At 34.3% G+C, this 18,952-nt stretch overlaps 1 protein-coding gene across 1 annotated transcript; it reads left to right on the top strand.

Annotated features, from left to right (window-relative positions):
- The first annotated feature begins 5,006 nt into the window (after positions 1-5,006).
- LOC128990528 (dolichyl-phosphate beta-glucosyltransferase-like) lies at positions 5,007-16,902 on the top strand. The gene is made up of 8 exons (XM_054412926.1): positions 5,007-5,023; positions 6,739-6,913; positions 7,396-7,604; positions 8,369-8,477; positions 10,422-10,545; positions 11,861-11,980; positions 13,429-13,514; positions 14,652-16,902. Exons 2-8 carry the CDS (start codon positions 6,754-6,756, stop codon positions 14,756-14,758), a joined length of 915 nt encoding a protein of 304 aa, XP_054268901.1. The 5' UTR covers positions 5,007-5,023; positions 6,739-6,753; the 3' UTR covers positions 14,759-16,902.
- Positions 16,903-18,952: the final 2,050 nt, after the last annotated feature.

Genomic DNA, 18,952 nt, shown 5'->3' on the forward strand with positions numbered 1-18,952 from the left:
TGGGAAAATCCGATTTTCCGTTATTTTATGGTGATTTTTATGGGAAAATAACATAATTTACCATAACTTTTGAACCGTAATTTTTACAGAAATGGGATTCGTATCATTTTGTTTAGAATATAAAGGACTATAACATACTAAATTTTTATCAAAATCGTTCGGGCCATTTTTGAGAAAATCCTATTTTTCCAGTTTTTTATGGGGGTTTTATGGGAAAATAACATAATTTACCATAACTTTTGAACCGTAATTTTTACAGAAATGGGATTTGTACCATTTTGTTCAGAATTTTATCAAAATCGTTATTCGGGCCATTTTTGAGAAAATCCGAAAAAAATGAAAAAAACGCCTGGAGATACCACGGATTAGAACCTACATACCAAATTTCATTGAAATCGGACCACAGGTGTAGTCCCTAGCTCTGTACACATCCAGACACACAGACACACACACACACACACACACACACACACACACACACACACACAGACATCACTTCAAAAACCACTTTTTTGGGTCCAGGGGGACCCAAAACGAATATATCCACTCAAACTCCAAAATTTTGACGAAAACAATACTTTCTCCATATACTATGGTATAGGGGGAGAAAGTAAAAATGGATTGAACCATAGATAAAACCTATTTTTACCCCATAAAACATATGTTTTATCTATGATTGAACCTATATACTTAAATTAACATAACAATTTATCGATAATAAGATAAAACAATACACCCACCGCAGCAAACCTGCAGACTGAGACAATTTCCATTTGCCTTATTGGATTTATACTATAATGTCAACTTAAAAATATAACATTAATTCCCTATTTAAATATAATTAGTTTAATCAACAAGTACTTAGGTTTGCTGCATCAGGGAGGGTAAAAGCGCATCAGGTCCCGCGTCCAGGTCTTACCATGAGTACTACGGGAATAGGTAGCTTATTCCCTATATAGGAAATTCGTTAAAAACCACGAAAAACACATCATTAAAACTGTATTTTACCCGGTAATTGATTTCTAAGAATTTTACGTTTCTAAAATGTAAAATTCATGTAATTTAATGTTTGTGAATAATTAGTCGAATTTGACTCGGATAATGCAATTCTGTTGTCCATTTGTCAAAATAAATGCGTTATTGGGCATCAATTAAATTTTTGTAAAAATATGACATGGCAGCATGAATGGGATTATCACAAAAGTGGAAAACTCTGTTTGGTATTGGCAGTTTGGGAAAATATAATTTTAAGTTTTCTTTTTCACTAAACCATTTTTTTTTACTATTAATAATTATCAACTAGTTTACATGTTGCTCAAATTCGAGCAATTGCAAAATATTACCTAGAAGTTATTTTAAAACGAATAACAGTCATATTTACAAGGAGTTTAAAAGAGTCAACTCAAAGATTACCGGTGTGTAACTCAGACCATGTTAACTTCGTTATTGATAAACCTAAAGCATTCCGGCCGGTTTTCTCCTTCTCGAAATGCCTCGCTCTACAGGCAACACAGGTCATTGATAGAGGGTCAATTGAGAACGAAAAGTCGTTTTGGGGTAGTGTTACCCAAGTAGCAAAAATCGTTGGCAAATCGTTGGCCCAACGTTTCTGTCGATCGTGTTTTGGCACTCAGTCTTACGGTTGGCCAACCAACCAATTTTTGCGGAAGGGCCAACCATCCCATTGGGCATAAACATAAAAAACACACAATAATAAAGATTTTGTATGAAAAGAATAATAATTATGAGTTGAGTAAATTGATTAAATCGTTCATAAAAACTTATTTTGGAAATAAAATGACATAAAATTTTTTTTGGCCGAGACGGGTCTTGAACCCGGTACCTTCGACATGTGAGCCTCACGCCTTACCTCTGAGCTAACTGTGCTTGTTGATTAAGAGTGTTTTCAAGTGGTAAAAGAGTAGCCGACAGGTGCAATGGTCACAATTAATACTTGAAATATTTTTGATGCTACAGTATAATATGATTCTGTTAATCTGTTTAGGCCTCAAGTAGTTGAATTGTTTTTCTGGTAGTTGGAGAGGATACTAGTATTTGAATATAGATTATTTAATTACCATTAGATTAGTAGGCTACTGTTATAATTGATTGTTATATAACTAATTAATCTTTTCTCTATAACTATTAAAAACTTGCTTGAATAAGTTAAAGAATATTTAAAAAAAATGAATGATAATAATTATTATATGTTAAGCAGGTGTTCCCCACTGTATCTAGTATCACAACATCATCTGACTACATTCATTATTGATCCAAATGTTTACAATATTTGTCTTATATTCTGCTGCCATAACATTTATGTACTTTTAAATAAATCAATTTGATAAAATTCGTTTTAGAATGTTTTATACTTAAACCCAACGAATGCCCAACGAAGGCCCAACGATTCTTTCCTTTGTAGGGCCAACGAATACCAGTTTCCGTTGGGCCAACGTTGGCAAATCGTTAAAATTTCTGCCAACCATTTCCCAACCGTGCCGACCATTTCCCAACGTTGGGCCAACGATGTGTGCTACTTGGGTAGGGCGCATTTGTAATCTAATAGTTGAGATTGTCCAGGGTCAGGTGCTGACTGTGATGATTACGCCTCTTGTCTATGTTTCGTTGTCGTCGCGTCGGAGGCATTTAAAAGAAAAATAAAACAACAAATAAACAAATTATAGCTACACAAAACAACTATAAATGCACAAATTTCAGTTACAATCATGCTAACTCGATCCGTCATAGCGACACAAAACAACGATAAATACAAATTTAATATAAATTTAAGATACAACCATACTAACACACCGTCTTGGGGGTTATGTTTACACAAACTCAAACAGTAAATATAAATGTACTCAGTGCGTTTCATTGAATTGAAATAGTTATTTTCCTACAGTTACCTAACAATGTACATGTTCTCTCACTGATTTGAGAAAGCAAAGTGGCCAATTCACTCATCAGTGAGACAATGTTAACATTGTCTCACTCTAATTACTTTGTCTCACTCCAGATTTGCAGCGTGAAGGCACGAAATAGTCTTGACTTTACATCTCGCGAGTATAGAAGCATGTACGGTTATGCATATAAGAATTTATTACTTATAGTAGGGCCTACTATAGCTCCGAAAGTGAAGTATTATTTCAATTTGTTCTAATTATCTAACTTTTAAGCAATTCTACATTTTGTAAAAATGAAGATGTTATGTAATAGTTATTTGTGCAACTAGTGAGAAAAGTGAGCAATTGACTCACTCGAGAGGAATGGTTTCTCGAGTGAGGCAATTGTACTTTGAACTCGAGTTGCACATATTATACTTTTCCTACAGTTACCATAAAACAAATAAATTTGTGAAGAAACATAACCTAGTTTTACACGGAAGTGAATTTTTAATGTAACATTTAATGTGAAGTGACAAATACAACAGTACAACTCTGAACTCAGCTGACCAGCTGATTTACAGCCAGTGCTGCCAACGTACTTCGCGCGCATACGACGTTGCCTGCATGTTACGCGCTCACTATTTCGTGCCCTCACGTTGCAAATCTGGAGTGAGACAAAGTAATTAGAGTGAGACAACATTGTCTCACTGATGAGCGAATTGGCCACTTTGCTTTCTCAAATCAGTGAGAGAACATGTACATTGTTAGGTAACTGTAGGAAAAATAAATAACAGCAATTAAATTATACAGCTGATCAAAATGTAAACAATTATGTTCTTCATAAGGATAACATGGGAACTTTCAAAGCCACTGGGGCAGAGCCCAAGGGGCTTTTTCGAAAATGTAAGGCCAGTTTGCAAATCTACGCGACACGCTCTTTCCAATGAGACGTCAATGGATAAAATCGGTTAAGAAATGGCGAAGGAGTTCAACCGACAAAGTTTCATGTAGCGTATTAATTATATAGATTGAGATGGGGATGCCACCTATGCGCGACGCGCGTATTCTAACCCAAATATGAGTGAAGGATGAGTATAGAATGGAGTGTGTTACTTATGTAGCTTTGTTACTGATTAAGATTAGCTGTTTTATTAGTCAGAACCATCTATTTAAGCCCCGATAATAAAGGACTGCAGGGTCCATCCATCAATTTAATCAACAAATATTCTTCGTTGAAATAGCTAAAGTATCAAGTCATATGCAAACAAAGCAGCAAACACAGCGAATGAAAGTAGCGAATAACATTGTCTCACTCTCACTCTAATTACTTTGTCTCACTCCAGATTTGCATCGTGAAGGCACGAAATAGTGAGCGCGTAACATGCAGTCAACGTCGTATGCGCGCGAAATACGTTGGCAGCACTGGCTGTAAATCAGCTGGTCAGCTGTTGTACTGTTGTATTTGTCACTTCGCATTAAATGTTATGTTAAAAGTTCACTTCTGTGTAAAAATAGGTTATGTTTCTTCACCAATTTATTTGTTTTATGGTAACTGTAGGAAAAGTATAATGTGCAACTCGAGTTCAAAGTACAATTGCCTCACTCGAGAAACCATTCCTCACTCGCCTACGGCTCGTGAGTAAGGATTTCTCTCGAGTGAGTCAATTGCTCACTTTTCTCACTAGTTGCACAAATAACTATTACATAACATCTTCATTTTTACAAAATGTAGAATTGCTTAAAAGTTAGATAATTAGAACAAATTGAAATAATACTTCACTTTCGGAGCTATAGTAGGCCCTACTATAAGTAATAAATTCTTATAATATGCATAACCGTACATGCTTCTATACTCGCGAGATGTAAAGTCAATCAGCCACATATACGTTATTTTACTAATAATTTTACTTTATTTAAACTGTAAAAACTTTCTGTATTATAAAGTTGATCCATTTTCATGGAATTCCAACATTTTATTATCAATGCTATTTTGAAATTATAGCGTTTATTTGGTATAAATAGTACCATAGTACTGTTCAAAATAAACACAAAACCACTTTATTCTACGCTCGTCGCTCGTCCAACGTCAACGTGTCAAAACGAAAACACTCAAGCACTAACAGCAGTCAGCTGTGCCGGTATTTATCTATTTAGTAGCAGCAGCTGTTGTATTATAGTAAATTAACAACAGAAAAAGCAAAGTTTTTGAGGTTGAGTTTTTGATGTTTTGTCTTGTCAAGTTGTATGGTTATCAACAATATTCTCTTATTTCCGATGACAACAACATAACCTTTGGTAGTCACTAGTCAGTCAGCCCTACGTGGCTACTAACTTGTTTATCCTTTCTGAGATTCAAGAAAACTGGTCCATCTTAAAGATTTCAACCAATTTAAGTGTTCAGAACTATAAACAATGGAATACATATACTTTTTGCTCGTGTATTGTATAGCATTTATTGGGGTTTTGTTTGCAGCTGTAAGTATAATAAAACCAACACAACCTTATTATTTTTATGGATATTTATTAGCCTATACCTGGGATGCATAAATTTTATATCCTAGCCTAAGTTAGGCCTAGTCCTATTAGCTACAAACGATGTTCCAAATAAAAAACATGCCTGATGCTTCAACATATTTCTCTAGAAATCATAGTTTTCATAATCTCTCTCAAAAACACTCATAATGTTTTTTCCTCTACTCTATAATGAAATACCCCCGCCGCAGCAAACCTGCCGACTAAGCGAATTTCCATTTGTCTGAATTGATTTTCAGTTAAATATATTTTAATAACATTAGGTTTAACGAGTACCTAGGTTTGCTGCTACAAGGAAACTAATAAAGTGTGTTTTTGAGTAAAATATTGATAGCTTAGTACAAAATAAATAAATTTGCCAAGTTTGATCAAAATATATCCATAAACAAGCAAACTACAACATTTGACTATATTCTCCATAAGAATAACATGGGAATTTTAAATTTACAATTTTTTTAATTTTCTCCGTTACTAATAATCGAACAAAAATACTTTTATATACTAAAAAATTTGTTTTTTTAAGCTCTTTAAAAAGGTCTAAAGAGAAATCGGGAAATTTTGTGTTTTGAGGGTCAAAAGTGAGAAAAACCAATTTTTACCCCATAAAACCCCCCGTAAAGCCCCGTTCCCATGGTCCGATCGTGCTGGTTCGCGAACTCATTCAAGTTTATCCCGCTTTACACCTTTAAACCAAATTTAATCAAAATCGGACAAAAATTACCCAAGTTATCGCGTTCACGGACGTATATATATATATATCTATATATATATATATATATAAGTCTATATATATATACATATATAAAAATTTGAACGAATGGTGTTTTTGGCCTCTGGGGACATCAAAATGAAAAAGTAAATCGGTCCCGGGTCTAGGTCTTACCGTGCCACCTACGGTAATAGCTACTTCCCTATAGGGAAATTCGCTAAAAGTTCAGAAAACCTTAGAAATCCTTGCCATGGGGTTTTGCTCACGTTGATGCCATTTTGTAGGCTACATTAATGTACAGTGTAATGGAATAACGTTTTTAGCGATAGTGGTACAAACCCATATAGTGCTCCCCTAGTAATCTAAATGTCGCCGGTTCGATCTTGAGGAAAGTTTGTAGCTTTTTGAGGATTCGAAACTGGGCCCAGTTGTCCTTGATCATTAGACTTTTAATAAATGGTTCTGACTAATGAAACAGCTGGCCATAGTAAGTAAGTAACAAAGCTACACAAGACATCACACTCCAGTCTACACTCATCCTTCACTCATATTTTGGTGGCGTCCTCATCTCAAATGATAACTTAGTCACCGATTTGAGTATTTATGTTGCAGCTCTGTGTAGTCCTAATGAAGACTACCACACCACACCCAGTTGTAAAGCGAACGGAAAAAGAAAAGTCATTCCTAAACACCAAAGAAGGTTTGAGGATATTATTCCCATCACTGGACGAGCCTTTTTCAGTCCTCTTATCTGTTATTGTTCCGGCATATGATGAGGAAAAAAGATGTAAGTGATTGTTAATTGAAACCAAGTCTTCCAATCTAAGAAAGTATTTTTTAAGAGCCTAGGCCTACTGGTGTTTTGAATCATAACTGCATCAAACATACTTAGGCCTGACTAAGCCTATTTCATATTATTATCAAATTTCCACAAAATAAATTTTTATAACTTATATCTTGGTTTTACTATACATTTGTTACAATATAACCTAGGAAATACTATTCCGGATATAGAATAATCCATAGGATCATCAAACATTCCGATTTGATAACAATTTAAAATGGTAAATTAAATACAGCTGATAAAAGTAACTATCATCATTTATTTATAGATAACACCAGTTAGGGTACCTATATAAGTTTGTTGGGTTGTTATTAAAAACACTTGTATGTTGGATTATCGTTTAAAACACACGTATGTTGATTGCTTATAGGCTGTAGTAGTACTCAAAATCATCCATGATGATGGCCTTTGCACATATTTTTCAGTACCACCGATGTTAGATGAATGTTTTGAGTTTCTTGAAACAAGAAAAAAGACCTTGCCAAGATTCACTTACGAGGTGATTGTTGTAAGTGATGGCAGTCGGGACAAGACAGTAGAAGTTGCGCAGGAGTACACTCGGAAGTATGGAGCAAACCAGTGTCGTGTCTTGAACCTCCAGACGAACCGGGGCAAAGGTGGAGCAGTAAGACTGGTATGTTACGTCTGGCTTAATTTACGATATGCTATGTGTTTCTCAGCATTGAAGTGAATGTGACGAATTCATGTATGATGATGCTATATAGGCCTATATAAATTATAAATTGTTTTGATCTTGCAGCTTACTGATAAATAATAGCCCATTTGGGTTTAGGCCTACTCTTCTATTGAAAAAAATGTAGATCTCAGGCCTACCTGCTATTATTAGGCAGTTCATTCAATTGCAGAAGCAACTAGTTTCAGCTCCTATATGGAGCCATCATCAGGCGCAAGTGAGACCAGTGAGTCTGGACTAACTTTGCCGGGATCTAGTGTTGTCAGTTATGAACTGATCAGTAACCATAAATATATTGGGAACTTCTGTGTCTTGTTTTCAAATGTTTACTTTTGTGTGTTTTAAATTTGACGATGTTCAAGTGAAGATAACAAAAATGTCCTTGTACCACCTGATGATAGCTCCATGTACGAGCCAAAACTAGTTGCCCCTGCAATTGAATGAACTGCCTAATAGCAGGTATTTAAACTTTGTTTAGTATTACTTGGTAATCTAGAGGCTAACATCTACAATTTTTGTTCTAGATTGATTAGGTACTTATTAAGCTTAAAAAGTAGGCCTACCTATTAAGCTTAATAAGTAACATATTAAGCCTAAGTTAAAATGTGGTGTCACCCAAAATAGTTAAAATAACAAAATATCAGATTAATTAATATTTAGTAAGGGCTAGGTATTGTACAGCTATACAATACAAGTTATTCCAGGGTATGCAGTCAGCCAGGGGTGCGATGCTTCTGTTTGCCGATGCTGACGGAGCTACGAAGTTCTCTGATCTCGTCAAACTGGAAGACAGCCTCAAAAGTCTTGTAAAAGGTAAAATCATAGATAAAACATACTCCCTTAGTAGATTTGTCATCCTAATGGAACAGCTGAAGCCAGTTTTATTGTTATTTCTGTACGTCCAACTGTAGAGGTTGTGTTTTGTTTCCAATTTGTTTCTTGTTATTTCAGTCATTTAAACCTAATTTAACCAAATAAAACGACATAATCATAAACAATAATTGGTCTCCTAGTTATATAACCAAATAGTAAAGCACAAATCATGAAAATAACCCTAAAATGATAGTAACAAAATTTTGTCTACCCCAGCGATCAGTGTGGACCAGGGTTGCCACCAGCCATGAAAACCTTGAAAAGCTTGAATTATGCATGAATTCTTGTGACCATGAAAAAAGGCATGGATTATGCATGGATTTCTCCAATGGACCATGAATTTTTAAAATCAGGAACAATTATTCAACCAGTACCATTAAATTGTCCAAATAAAAAATATTTCATATTTAAAAACAGTCCATAGAAACAAACACTATGAAAATACTGTGTGGAGATGATTATTTAACTCCACGATCAGAAACAATTGCTTAGTTCATTTCAAGTCATCCAAAGATGCCAATGTCAGCTGAGACTTCCCGAGGACTGTATATGGTTCGAAAAATTATTTGTAGGCCTCCCCGCGTATGAAAAAGAGGTATGGGGACTTGAAACACAAAAACAGAAGTTTAATACCATGCACTGAATTAAAACGGGGTACGCAATAAAACCGAATTTCCTACTCTGACGCCTGATTTGTATAGCTTTTTGGATAAAATCATCATATCTTAGTATGTTGTGGAATAAATAGACCAGAATGTACATTTTATGACAATTATGTAGGGGGATAAAACAGGACTTTTTTGGCTGGGTGAGTGGGATTTTTGTTTTATTCTGGTGGAAAGACTGAATTAGACCTAGACTTGATATATTTTACAATTCTTCACCAATATATCATATAGAATATAGCTGGACCTGTTTTGTTTTAAACTTTGTTTTGAATGTTTATAAATCACTCTAAAAAAGTTGTATATTAGGTATGAAAGGTTATTCAAAAGTGACACACAAAGAAACTGCCTCTTTAACACCAGTTTATGAAATCAGCAAAACTCAATTGTGTTGAAATTGTATAAGCGCATCGACCATGATTTTTTTTAAACTACCAATGAAAACCATGAATTCTGCATGAATTTTATCATCCCACTATGGTGGCAACCCTGTGGACGTACATGAACTAGACATAAAAAACTAGCTTCAAAATTTACAATGGGATGAGGCGTATACTTGTGTTGCTTAGTCTATGGTAAAACCAACAATTTTCTTATGGTTTTATCAAACTACGTACCGTACCATTACCGCTGGATTACAACCAAATCATGCTAGGCCTAGTATTTCAAATCACCCAATACGAAATGCATGTAGTTAATACCCATGATCAGATTTGTCTCATATATTTTTATTTGGTCATACCTAATGCCCTATACCAAATTTTATAAAATAAGGGGTGGAGGTGGGACTATAGTATTATTGAGCACAGAGTACAGCAGAACCTCTTAAATCCAAACTAATTGGGACCGGGGGTAGCTTGGACTATTGAATAGTTCAGATTACATAACTTGTTGTTGTTTTTTTATATAACAATAGCTCAAATGTGGCTAAAATGGATCATAATTGTTACAGGAAAAGTAAAAAATGATTTATAAAGTAAAATACAGTGTTGGTTTTATACAGTAGTAAACATAGTAAATAAACAGTACTGTACATTACAATAGAAACAATTACGGTGCATATATCAATAAATACAGTATACAATAAAGAACTACTGTACTGTGTATAGATTACACCAATGAGACGTTCGGTTCTGATTAGTGGACGTTCGGATTATGGGGGTTCGTATTAAAGAGGTTATACTGTAATGTGTTATCACTGTACCATTGTTGGGTTTAGGAGATTACCTGACGGAGGCTGAGAGGATATCCAACACACTGGCCGTGGTGTGCGGCTCACGAGCTCATCTCGAGAAAGACGCAATTGCCTCACGTTCGTTGATCCGCACCATTCTAATGCACGGGTATGACATTCTTTTTTTTGTAGCCTATGTACTATACATTTTTTAACATCTTATTTGTACTACATTTTGTTGGGTAAAAATAATCAAATTAAATCTCTTCAATCATTATGGAATATATATCCGGAGGTAAAAGGTATAGCTAGTGTCTTGGATTGAAAATACAAATTAATTAATGTATAACTTTTACCATGGTTCTCTTTGTGTTTTAAAAAAGTGCAATCAGAAAATTAAAATGGAGCTATGAATTTCAGTTGAAAATAGGAATTATTTCCACTCTAAACAAAATACATTGACCTAAAGTAAAACCCTCCCCTTGTAGCATAAAATTAGCTCAGGAAAACTGACTGATCGGAATATCTGACTCCACTTTTCAAATACGTAATGTGAATAGTTTATTGTTTTCAACATTCTATTTAATAAACATTGTCAAGTAAATTTTATTCTAGAAGATCAATTCAGACACTTTAATTTGGTCAAATAGGGAGTCGCTAATTCCTGATATTTTTGGGTCAGGGACTGGCCAACAGTAGGCCAGAGAGATCGGTTCGGCAAGAAATAATTTTTTAAGCTTGGGTCGGTTTATTTATATTAGAATTATGTTAGCGGCTGGACTTTTGAGCTGAGTTGAGCTTTCATTTTCACGATCGCAGAAAGCATCTGTGAAGATGGGTGATTGAAAATTTTCAATTTCGTTGTGATCGCTTGTGATTTTCACAATTTTTCTATGAGTTAATCAGGATTTCCCACTTAACACATATCTTCACGATTAAACCGTTACTGCTGAAGATGTGTCACTGTTCTGCAGGGAACATTCACTATTTACCAGCGAATAAGGGAGATACAATAATATTCAATATTGTCAATCAGTTTTGGCCAAAAGTGTTAATTTACAATGATTAAATCTTATTAATTATGTTTAAAAATATTATTGTAATCTCATCCTGAAAAAAATGTAATGACCTTGTCACTTAGAAAATTTATAAACACTAAAACACAATTTTAGTTAATTAAAAATTATGTAATTTTCTGAGGGTAACAAAGATTTAAGTAGCTAAATATTGTATCTTGTTTTCTTTAACCAGTAAATTTGTAGGCCTATCTAATTATTTTAAATTGCCTTCTACGGCAAAATTTCACATTTCACCCCACCAATCACCGTGCTAAAACTAACATTGGCGACATACATAAACAGTGTATCTGATGTACGTACCTGAAGTAGTGACTTAAGGAACTACTTAGCTCATCCCAAGAGTTCCCTCGCGCCCAAACAGCCTTAAATCTGTTTTTCAGCCGTATGACAGAACATGATTTACAGGTTTCACCTGCTGGTGTGGACGCTGGCAGTTCGTAGTGTACATGATACGCAGTGCGGGTTCAAGCTACTCACCAGAGAGGCAGCTAGAGTCCTGTTCTCGAACTTGCATGTGGAGCGATGGTAAGTACCATAACATGTCTTTCATCAGTAGTCATACTATCTTGATGATCAGCTGTAGCATATTTTTTATTAATAATGAACATAGGTGAATGACCTGTTTATAGGGTTTGCTAGTCTGAAATTCAATTTTCTCCCTTAATCTGAGTCATTGTGATATGATAGATATTGTAGGCTATAATTAAAAAAACAAGTTGTCCTTTCTGTTTGACGTGGTTAAAAACATTGCCAGATTTAAGGTACTTGTGACCTAGGCCAAATTAATTGAGAGGCCCTCAACCCTGTGGTGGAATTTCCTCTGAAAGTGGTGGAAACATAAAAATCTCCCACAGTCTCATCATCGTCACCAGCGATCGTGGATGAAATTTTGAACATCTCCCGTGGGCCACAATCACGGGTAAATCATCATTGTCCACCACGATCGTGGAATAGTCGTGAACATTTTCCACGTGCCGCAATCAGGGGGACATCATCATCGACACTTGCGACCGCAGCGAAATTATGAACATCTCCTGTGGGCCGCAATCACGGTGATATCATCATCAACAACCGCAGCTGCGGCAAAATTGTGAACATCTCTCGCGAGCCGCAATCACGGGGACATCATCATCGACACCCGTGACCGCAATGAAATCATAAACATCCCTTTGGGCCGCAAACGCGGGGACATAATCATTGACTCTTGCGACTACGGCAATCGGGGATATCTCCCACAGGCCACAATTGCGGGACATAATCATTGTCACTCATGATCGCGGAGAAATCCCAAACATTTACCTTAAATCAAGGGAATATCGTCACTGACACCCACCACTGCGGCAAAATCATGAACATCTCCCACGGGCCACAATCATGGGGCATCATTATCGAAATTCCAGATGTGCTTTTGGACGGCTTGAGTGAGTTGTACCATGGATAAAACATACTCCCTTAGTAGATTTCTCATCCTTATGGAACAGCTGAAGACAATTTTATTGTTAGTTCTGTACGCAGAAGTTGTGTTTTGTTAACAATTATTATTGTTTCTTACTATTTCAGTCATTTGAAACCTCGTTTAGCCAAATAATAGGATCTAATCATAAACAATAACTTGTCCCCTAATTATATAACCAAACAGTTAAGCACAAATCAAGAAATTAGCCCTAAAATAATTTAAACAAAATTTTGTCGACACTAGCGCCCAGTGTCACCGTTCATGAACTAGACACAAAAAACTACCTTCAAAATTTACAATGGGATGAGAAGTCTACTTGTGTTGGTTAGTCTATGGACAAATTAACTTATTTAAATAATAGTAACCACAAATACTAGTGACTCAGTGACTGTGTGTAATTTTGTATTGGGAAATTGTATTAATAAGCTCAATATTTTTCTATGGAATGATTAATTGTTAGCACAGCAGTTTAATTTGAGCTATTCCAGACAGCTGATTTATAAAAAAAAACTTATAGGGCATTTGATGTTGAACTTCTCTACTTGGCAGAAGAACTGAGTATACCTGTCAGCGAAGTTTGTGTCAACTGGACAGAAATTGATGGTATGTTTTAGCATTGAATATACACAGATAGTATACTATCTTCTTTGTAGTCAATAGTAATATGTAAGTTGCAATTTTCATCAGTTAAGTTTTTTTTTTAGTTTGCGGGTTTTCAAAAATTATAATTTTACTAATAAATAGCTGATGGTAAACATATACAATATAATCCTTTAAATAGCAATTAATATTAATAATTTATTCCTAAACATCCATTATAACTATCTATAATGTTTTATCACGTCTTGTATGGTTGCCAGTAGAAAAGCAGTATTAGCTTTGAGTCATAAATTTAGGTTAGTGAGCATTTATCATTAGGCCATCCTGACTATGATCAAATTTGTAACCTCTTCTGCGATGGCAAAGACATCATCATCGTCTCTCACAATCGTGAAGTTTTCAACATTTTCTAATTTTTATTGTTAACTTATCGTCTTTCCTTGTCTATTTTGTTATTTTTGTTATTGCTATTGTTATTGTTATTCAAGATTGTTATTATATAGTATCTATTACTTGTTACTTGTTAATTGTTGTTCATTAATTAGGTTCTTGCTGTTACCACTTACTGTTGCATGTTTTTTGCCATCTTTCAATATTGTATACATTCTTGTAAACTGGTGTAAACCGTTGGGAAATAAATAAATAAACATTGTCCCCCATGATCGCAGAAAATTTGAGCGCATCTCAAGCTATTGGGAAAACATTATCAATGTCTTTCAAAATCTCGGCAAAATTAAGAGCATTTCTTGCAATCGCTAAGGCTTCATCAACTCCCGCGATTATAGCAAAATGAATCAATAAATCAAAACCAACATTTTCCATCAATTTTCAGTTTTGGTTTTTACTAAAAACTGGTAAAACTAACCATATTTACCAGATGTAGCTAAATCCTACGGGTTTGTGAATTTGCATTGTTTGAAAATTCAAATTCAATTTATTCATCATAAACATTCACTATACAGTGGCTGAGGATCAGGAATGAATATGTTACATTTCAATATAAATCATGCATTAACAAAATGAAAATGAATAAATGAATTAAAAAAAATATATATATATATATATATAGAACTAGGAATGCCTGACGACTGCTGCCTGTCTACAGCCTAAGAAAATTTTAACCATCCGTTTCATTTCCAGGGTCCAAAATAGTTCCTGTCTGGAGTTGGCTGCAGATGGGACAAGATTTGTTCCTCATCTGGCTCAGATATACGATCGGAGCGTGGAAAATCCACAGGCACAAATGATCATCAGTTGGTGGCGAGATCTCAGCTGTGATCCACAAACTGCGTAGCTAGTGATGGCGATATTGACTATTCGTCTCCACTCGTCAACTTGGGGTAAAAATGATTACGGAAGGGTGACAAAGTTTCAATAAAATAGTATGTTAAAAAAAGACAGGTCATGACATCGGAATAAGTCAGGCTTTAAAATCGAACCGGTTCTTCCAAAGAAATTTTGCAGAAAGCAGGCAAAACTGTAGTGGGTGTAGATATATACTTAATCTACTGAGTTATCGATGGTTTATTTAAATGATAATCATTCAACTTAGAGGGTATCATTAAAATTCTAGAACTTAGTTTCAATTTAAAATTATAAGCTATGATTGAGTAAAAATATATTTGCATGGCAATTGTTCCCAATTGTTTAAGACAAGTTCTGGTAGAATTGGACATAATGAGGTTAATATTTACTTTCATTATGTCAAATTATTTGTACTATTCTTCTTTCCCAAAAATTGCTTCAGTCTATATTTAGAAAATTACATAAGATAACATATTTTGTACGAATATGTTTTAATAGACTTTTATTAGTTAATTTAGGGTAAAATCAAATGAACATTGAATATGCTTTAAAATTTGGGTATGGTTGCTTGGTTTACATAACATTTTGCAGGGTTTTAAAAAAATTTAATTTGATTTTGAGTTAAATAAAAATATAAATTAAATTTGTAGGCTAAGAACTTATCTAACATTAATATAATAGAGCTTTTACTGTAATCTTAAAGAATTAATCTTATTGGGTTTTTTTCTAAAATAACTTATCCCATTATTTTATGTTGTATGAACCATGCTTTATTTTGTAGTTTTTATGGAACGTTTCTCCTTTGAAAGTTCCATGTTTATTTATTTAGTTGCCAAAATGGGTAGTGTTCTCTTATCATGACGCAAAAATCAATGAATCATATTAGGTTGATTCTGCGATAAATAAGCATCAAGTGCTTTGATTGATTATGGAACTTAAAAAAAATTGATCAACCGATTGAAGTGAAAGGAAAATGTATTTCAGTTTAAAACTAAGAGTAACCTTATCTTCATGAACTACACACACAAAGAACATTTTTTTATGTTCTCACTTTGTTGATCAAATTTGGACTTAGATTCTGCTTTTAGAGGGATAAGCTTTGTTGTCCTATTTATCTTGTTCATTTTGTTATTTTTAACTTGGTATCAGTATAACTTTAGCCAAAGAGAAGTAAGATACAAAGGATACATGCATATGGGAGAGCCAATATATTTTGGGGCTGGTATTTTGGGGCTGAAATGTACTTTTAACTAGCTAGGAGGAGCCCAAAAGGTGATAGCGATATAGCATTGTTGTACAGCAGTTGTAACGCGCAGGGTCTTACACCCCCAAGGGGGGTTTAATACGTGAAGGGGAGGGGGGAAAGGAGAGCGGGAGGGGTCGAATATAAATCTCTCTAGACACCAGTGACTGGTGATAGGTACCACTTAAGTGTACTATTGAATGTATCCTCTGTTTCTTACTTCTCTGTGCTCATCAAACAAATAAAAAAAGTGTGATTGGATACCAGGTTTTTCAAAATAAAAAAGTTCATTCATATATTAGATAATTAAAATCGTTAGACTAAAGGGTATAGAATGAAAACTTACTATTTAATGGTAATTAATTCTATTTCACCCTGAAAGTAGGACAATTATTATTGTTGCTGTACAAATAATAAAAAAAGAATAGTGCAACCAAGATGAATAATTAATTGTGTTAGGATAAATTACAAGAACAAATTGTCAATTGAACCTCAGTATTCAATGAAGAAATTTGTACAGCTTTTTTAGCTTTAATGTCTTATTTAACAAAATAATATATTTTATCTTAGATTAAAAGTGATTTAAAACATAGATTTCACAAGATGCATTCCAATTTGTTTACAAGGCTATAAAGAAAGTAGATTATTTTTTGCATAAATGTTTCTACAGCCTCAAAGACTGAATTTTTTAAATTTAATTAGCATCTGCTTTCTGGTTTGCCCCTGTATTGTACTTGGTAGTTAATTTTAATTATATTTTGTCATTCAAAATGAGTTTAATTGTTTGAAGGTTAGTTATACTATGTATTTATGGTTTTCTTACTGATATCAATTACATTTTGTTTCAAGGATTGGTTATTTTACTTTTTACCCTCCAGGATGTTTTATTTACGGTTAAAACCTGTAATCATCGGTTAAACTTGTCAAATGTTCATTCAACTAATCTTTAAATAATATAAATATTCTTAGGCTAAAGTTTAATTTTTTATCAAGGACATTGTTTATAGTTATTGTTTGTATGTTAGTCCAGTTTCAGAAAACTGACCCATAATTTTCCCATTAGCTTTTTAGCATTGGGTGAGAGTAACTATGATATTACATTGGGAAAATCACAAAAATTGCAGTATCTTTTGAAGTATAATTTTTTACAGCGTCACTTCCGGTACGGCCATCTGTGTCTGCCATTTGTCGTCTACAACAATGTGTACCATACAAGTACTGCTCCCCTGTGTACAAAATAAATTTAGGGCTATCATCATTTTGTTAATCATTCCAATTTGAAGTTCAGATAACAGCATTTTTGGTGAACTCTACGTAGTTTAACAAATTAACCCTGTATTTCGTTTTGAAATAACGTCCCTAATACTTTCCAATTGCTCGAATTCCACCAAAAGGTGCACTAGTACTTTATAAATTGTGTATTATATTCTTCAATTAGATTTGTATTGACTCGACCTTTGAAGGGCTGTAGGTCGTAGGATGGTTTGTGTGAAGTTTGGTGCAGATCCGTCAAAAGGGCTCCGCCCCAGTGGCTCTGGAGTTTCCCATGTTAACCTTATGAGTACCCTTATTTAAATGGAATTAAAGAATCTTAAAAGCTGTTTCAACTAAACAATTTGATTTTGTGATGATCAATAGCATTAAAAGGTTACAAAATGAACCAACAGGGTGCAGCACTATTAATTGTCTAAATTTACGACAACAGTTGCTAATTTCAACCAAGCAGCTGTGATACAAAATTAGAACCGTCAAAGTAGGGTTGTTTACAGTTATGTTAATGTTTTTAATTTAATAAATAATTTTTGATAGTGTGTGAATAAGGAGTTTTATTTTTTAATTGCGTAATTCATTAACTTATCGACTTTCTTTTTTCCAAAATGTTTATAAAAACCTATTAAATTTGTATGGTTTATTTTTCCAAAAATTAATGTCTGGGAAACGAAAGTAGCCAGTTAATATTTTAAGTTAATACTTTTTACTAAAAGTTTATCTACATACAGTAGATCTATAGAATGGTGGCTAGTAATATATATAAGAGATACTGCAGTGAAATCAATTTGTTGACTAACCTTGACTGAATATTTGTTCGGTAATGATTTGTTTGCAAAACACTTCAAAGTGTAAAATCAATATGCTTTAGTAAGTCACTCTTTTAAGTGGTTCCTTGTGCTTCTGAAAATTTGAGGATTATCTTCAATAATAAGTATTGGTTTAGCAATGTTTTTTTTTTTACTTGTAAGCTGATGAATCATATTACTGATCTCATCTTTTTAAAATAACTGGATACAGTGATTCAAAATATAGAAGCATCCTCAAAGTAATGTTTGAATTCATTAATCTTATACACTTTTAGTACAAGTTAGGGGTTGTGAAGCGAGCTGGTCTAGTGATAGAGCTCAGGGCTTCGGAGCCCGAGGTCCCATTTTCAAATCCCGCCAATACCCAATGGATTCTATGTGATAATTCCGTGATCTTCTAGGCCTATTCTAAAGTAATGTGTAAAACAGTTCCTCACTAGAATCTAGCGCCCTAGGATTTGAAGATGGCACATAAAAAAAGTAAAGTTATTGATAAAAATGAACGTGATTTGTTGTATATCTCTATCAAATTGATGTTTTTTAATTTGTTTTCTATCTTTTTTTTTTAAAGAGGTTGGCGGCCTCTTTTAACCTTGCATTTACCCGTCCACATAGACTAAGCGCCCGTGCGTGGAACGTTTACAGCAAAGAAAGGAGTGAGCCGGTACAGTACAAAGGTGAACTGTACTGATAAATATTAGTGGCAGTGACCAGGATCCGAACCCACGACATCGCTGCCTTGGGCCCGAAGTCCGCGACGCTGCCGACTGAGCCACCGACTCACATCTAACTTGCTATTTCATCTCCTTTGTCGA

The sequence above is a fragment of the Macrosteles quadrilineatus genome, unplaced genomic scaffold (assembly GCF_028750875.1).
Source record: "Macrosteles quadrilineatus isolate MER2022 unplaced genomic scaffold, UCM_ALF_1.0 Scaffold_3__2_contigs__length_128488019, whole genome shotgun sequence".
In the NCBI taxonomy this organism is placed as follows: domain Eukaryota; kingdom Metazoa; phylum Arthropoda; class Insecta; order Hemiptera; family Cicadellidae; genus Macrosteles; species Macrosteles quadrilineatus.

Excerpts from the sequence above, each read along its gene's own strand:
- LOC128990528 (XM_054412926.1), top strand. The coding sequence starts at position 6,754 with ATGAAGACTACCACACCACACCCAGTTGTAAAGCGAACGGAAAAAGAA. Across the intron at positions 6,914-7,395 it reads ATATGATGAGGAAAAAAGAT|TACCACCGATGTTAGATGAA; the intron begins GTAAGTGATTGT and ends CATATTTTTCAG. Across the intron at positions 10,546-11,860 it reads CGCACCATTCTAATGCACGG|GTTTCACCTGCTGGTGTGGA; the intron begins GTATGACATTCT and ends CATGATTTACAG.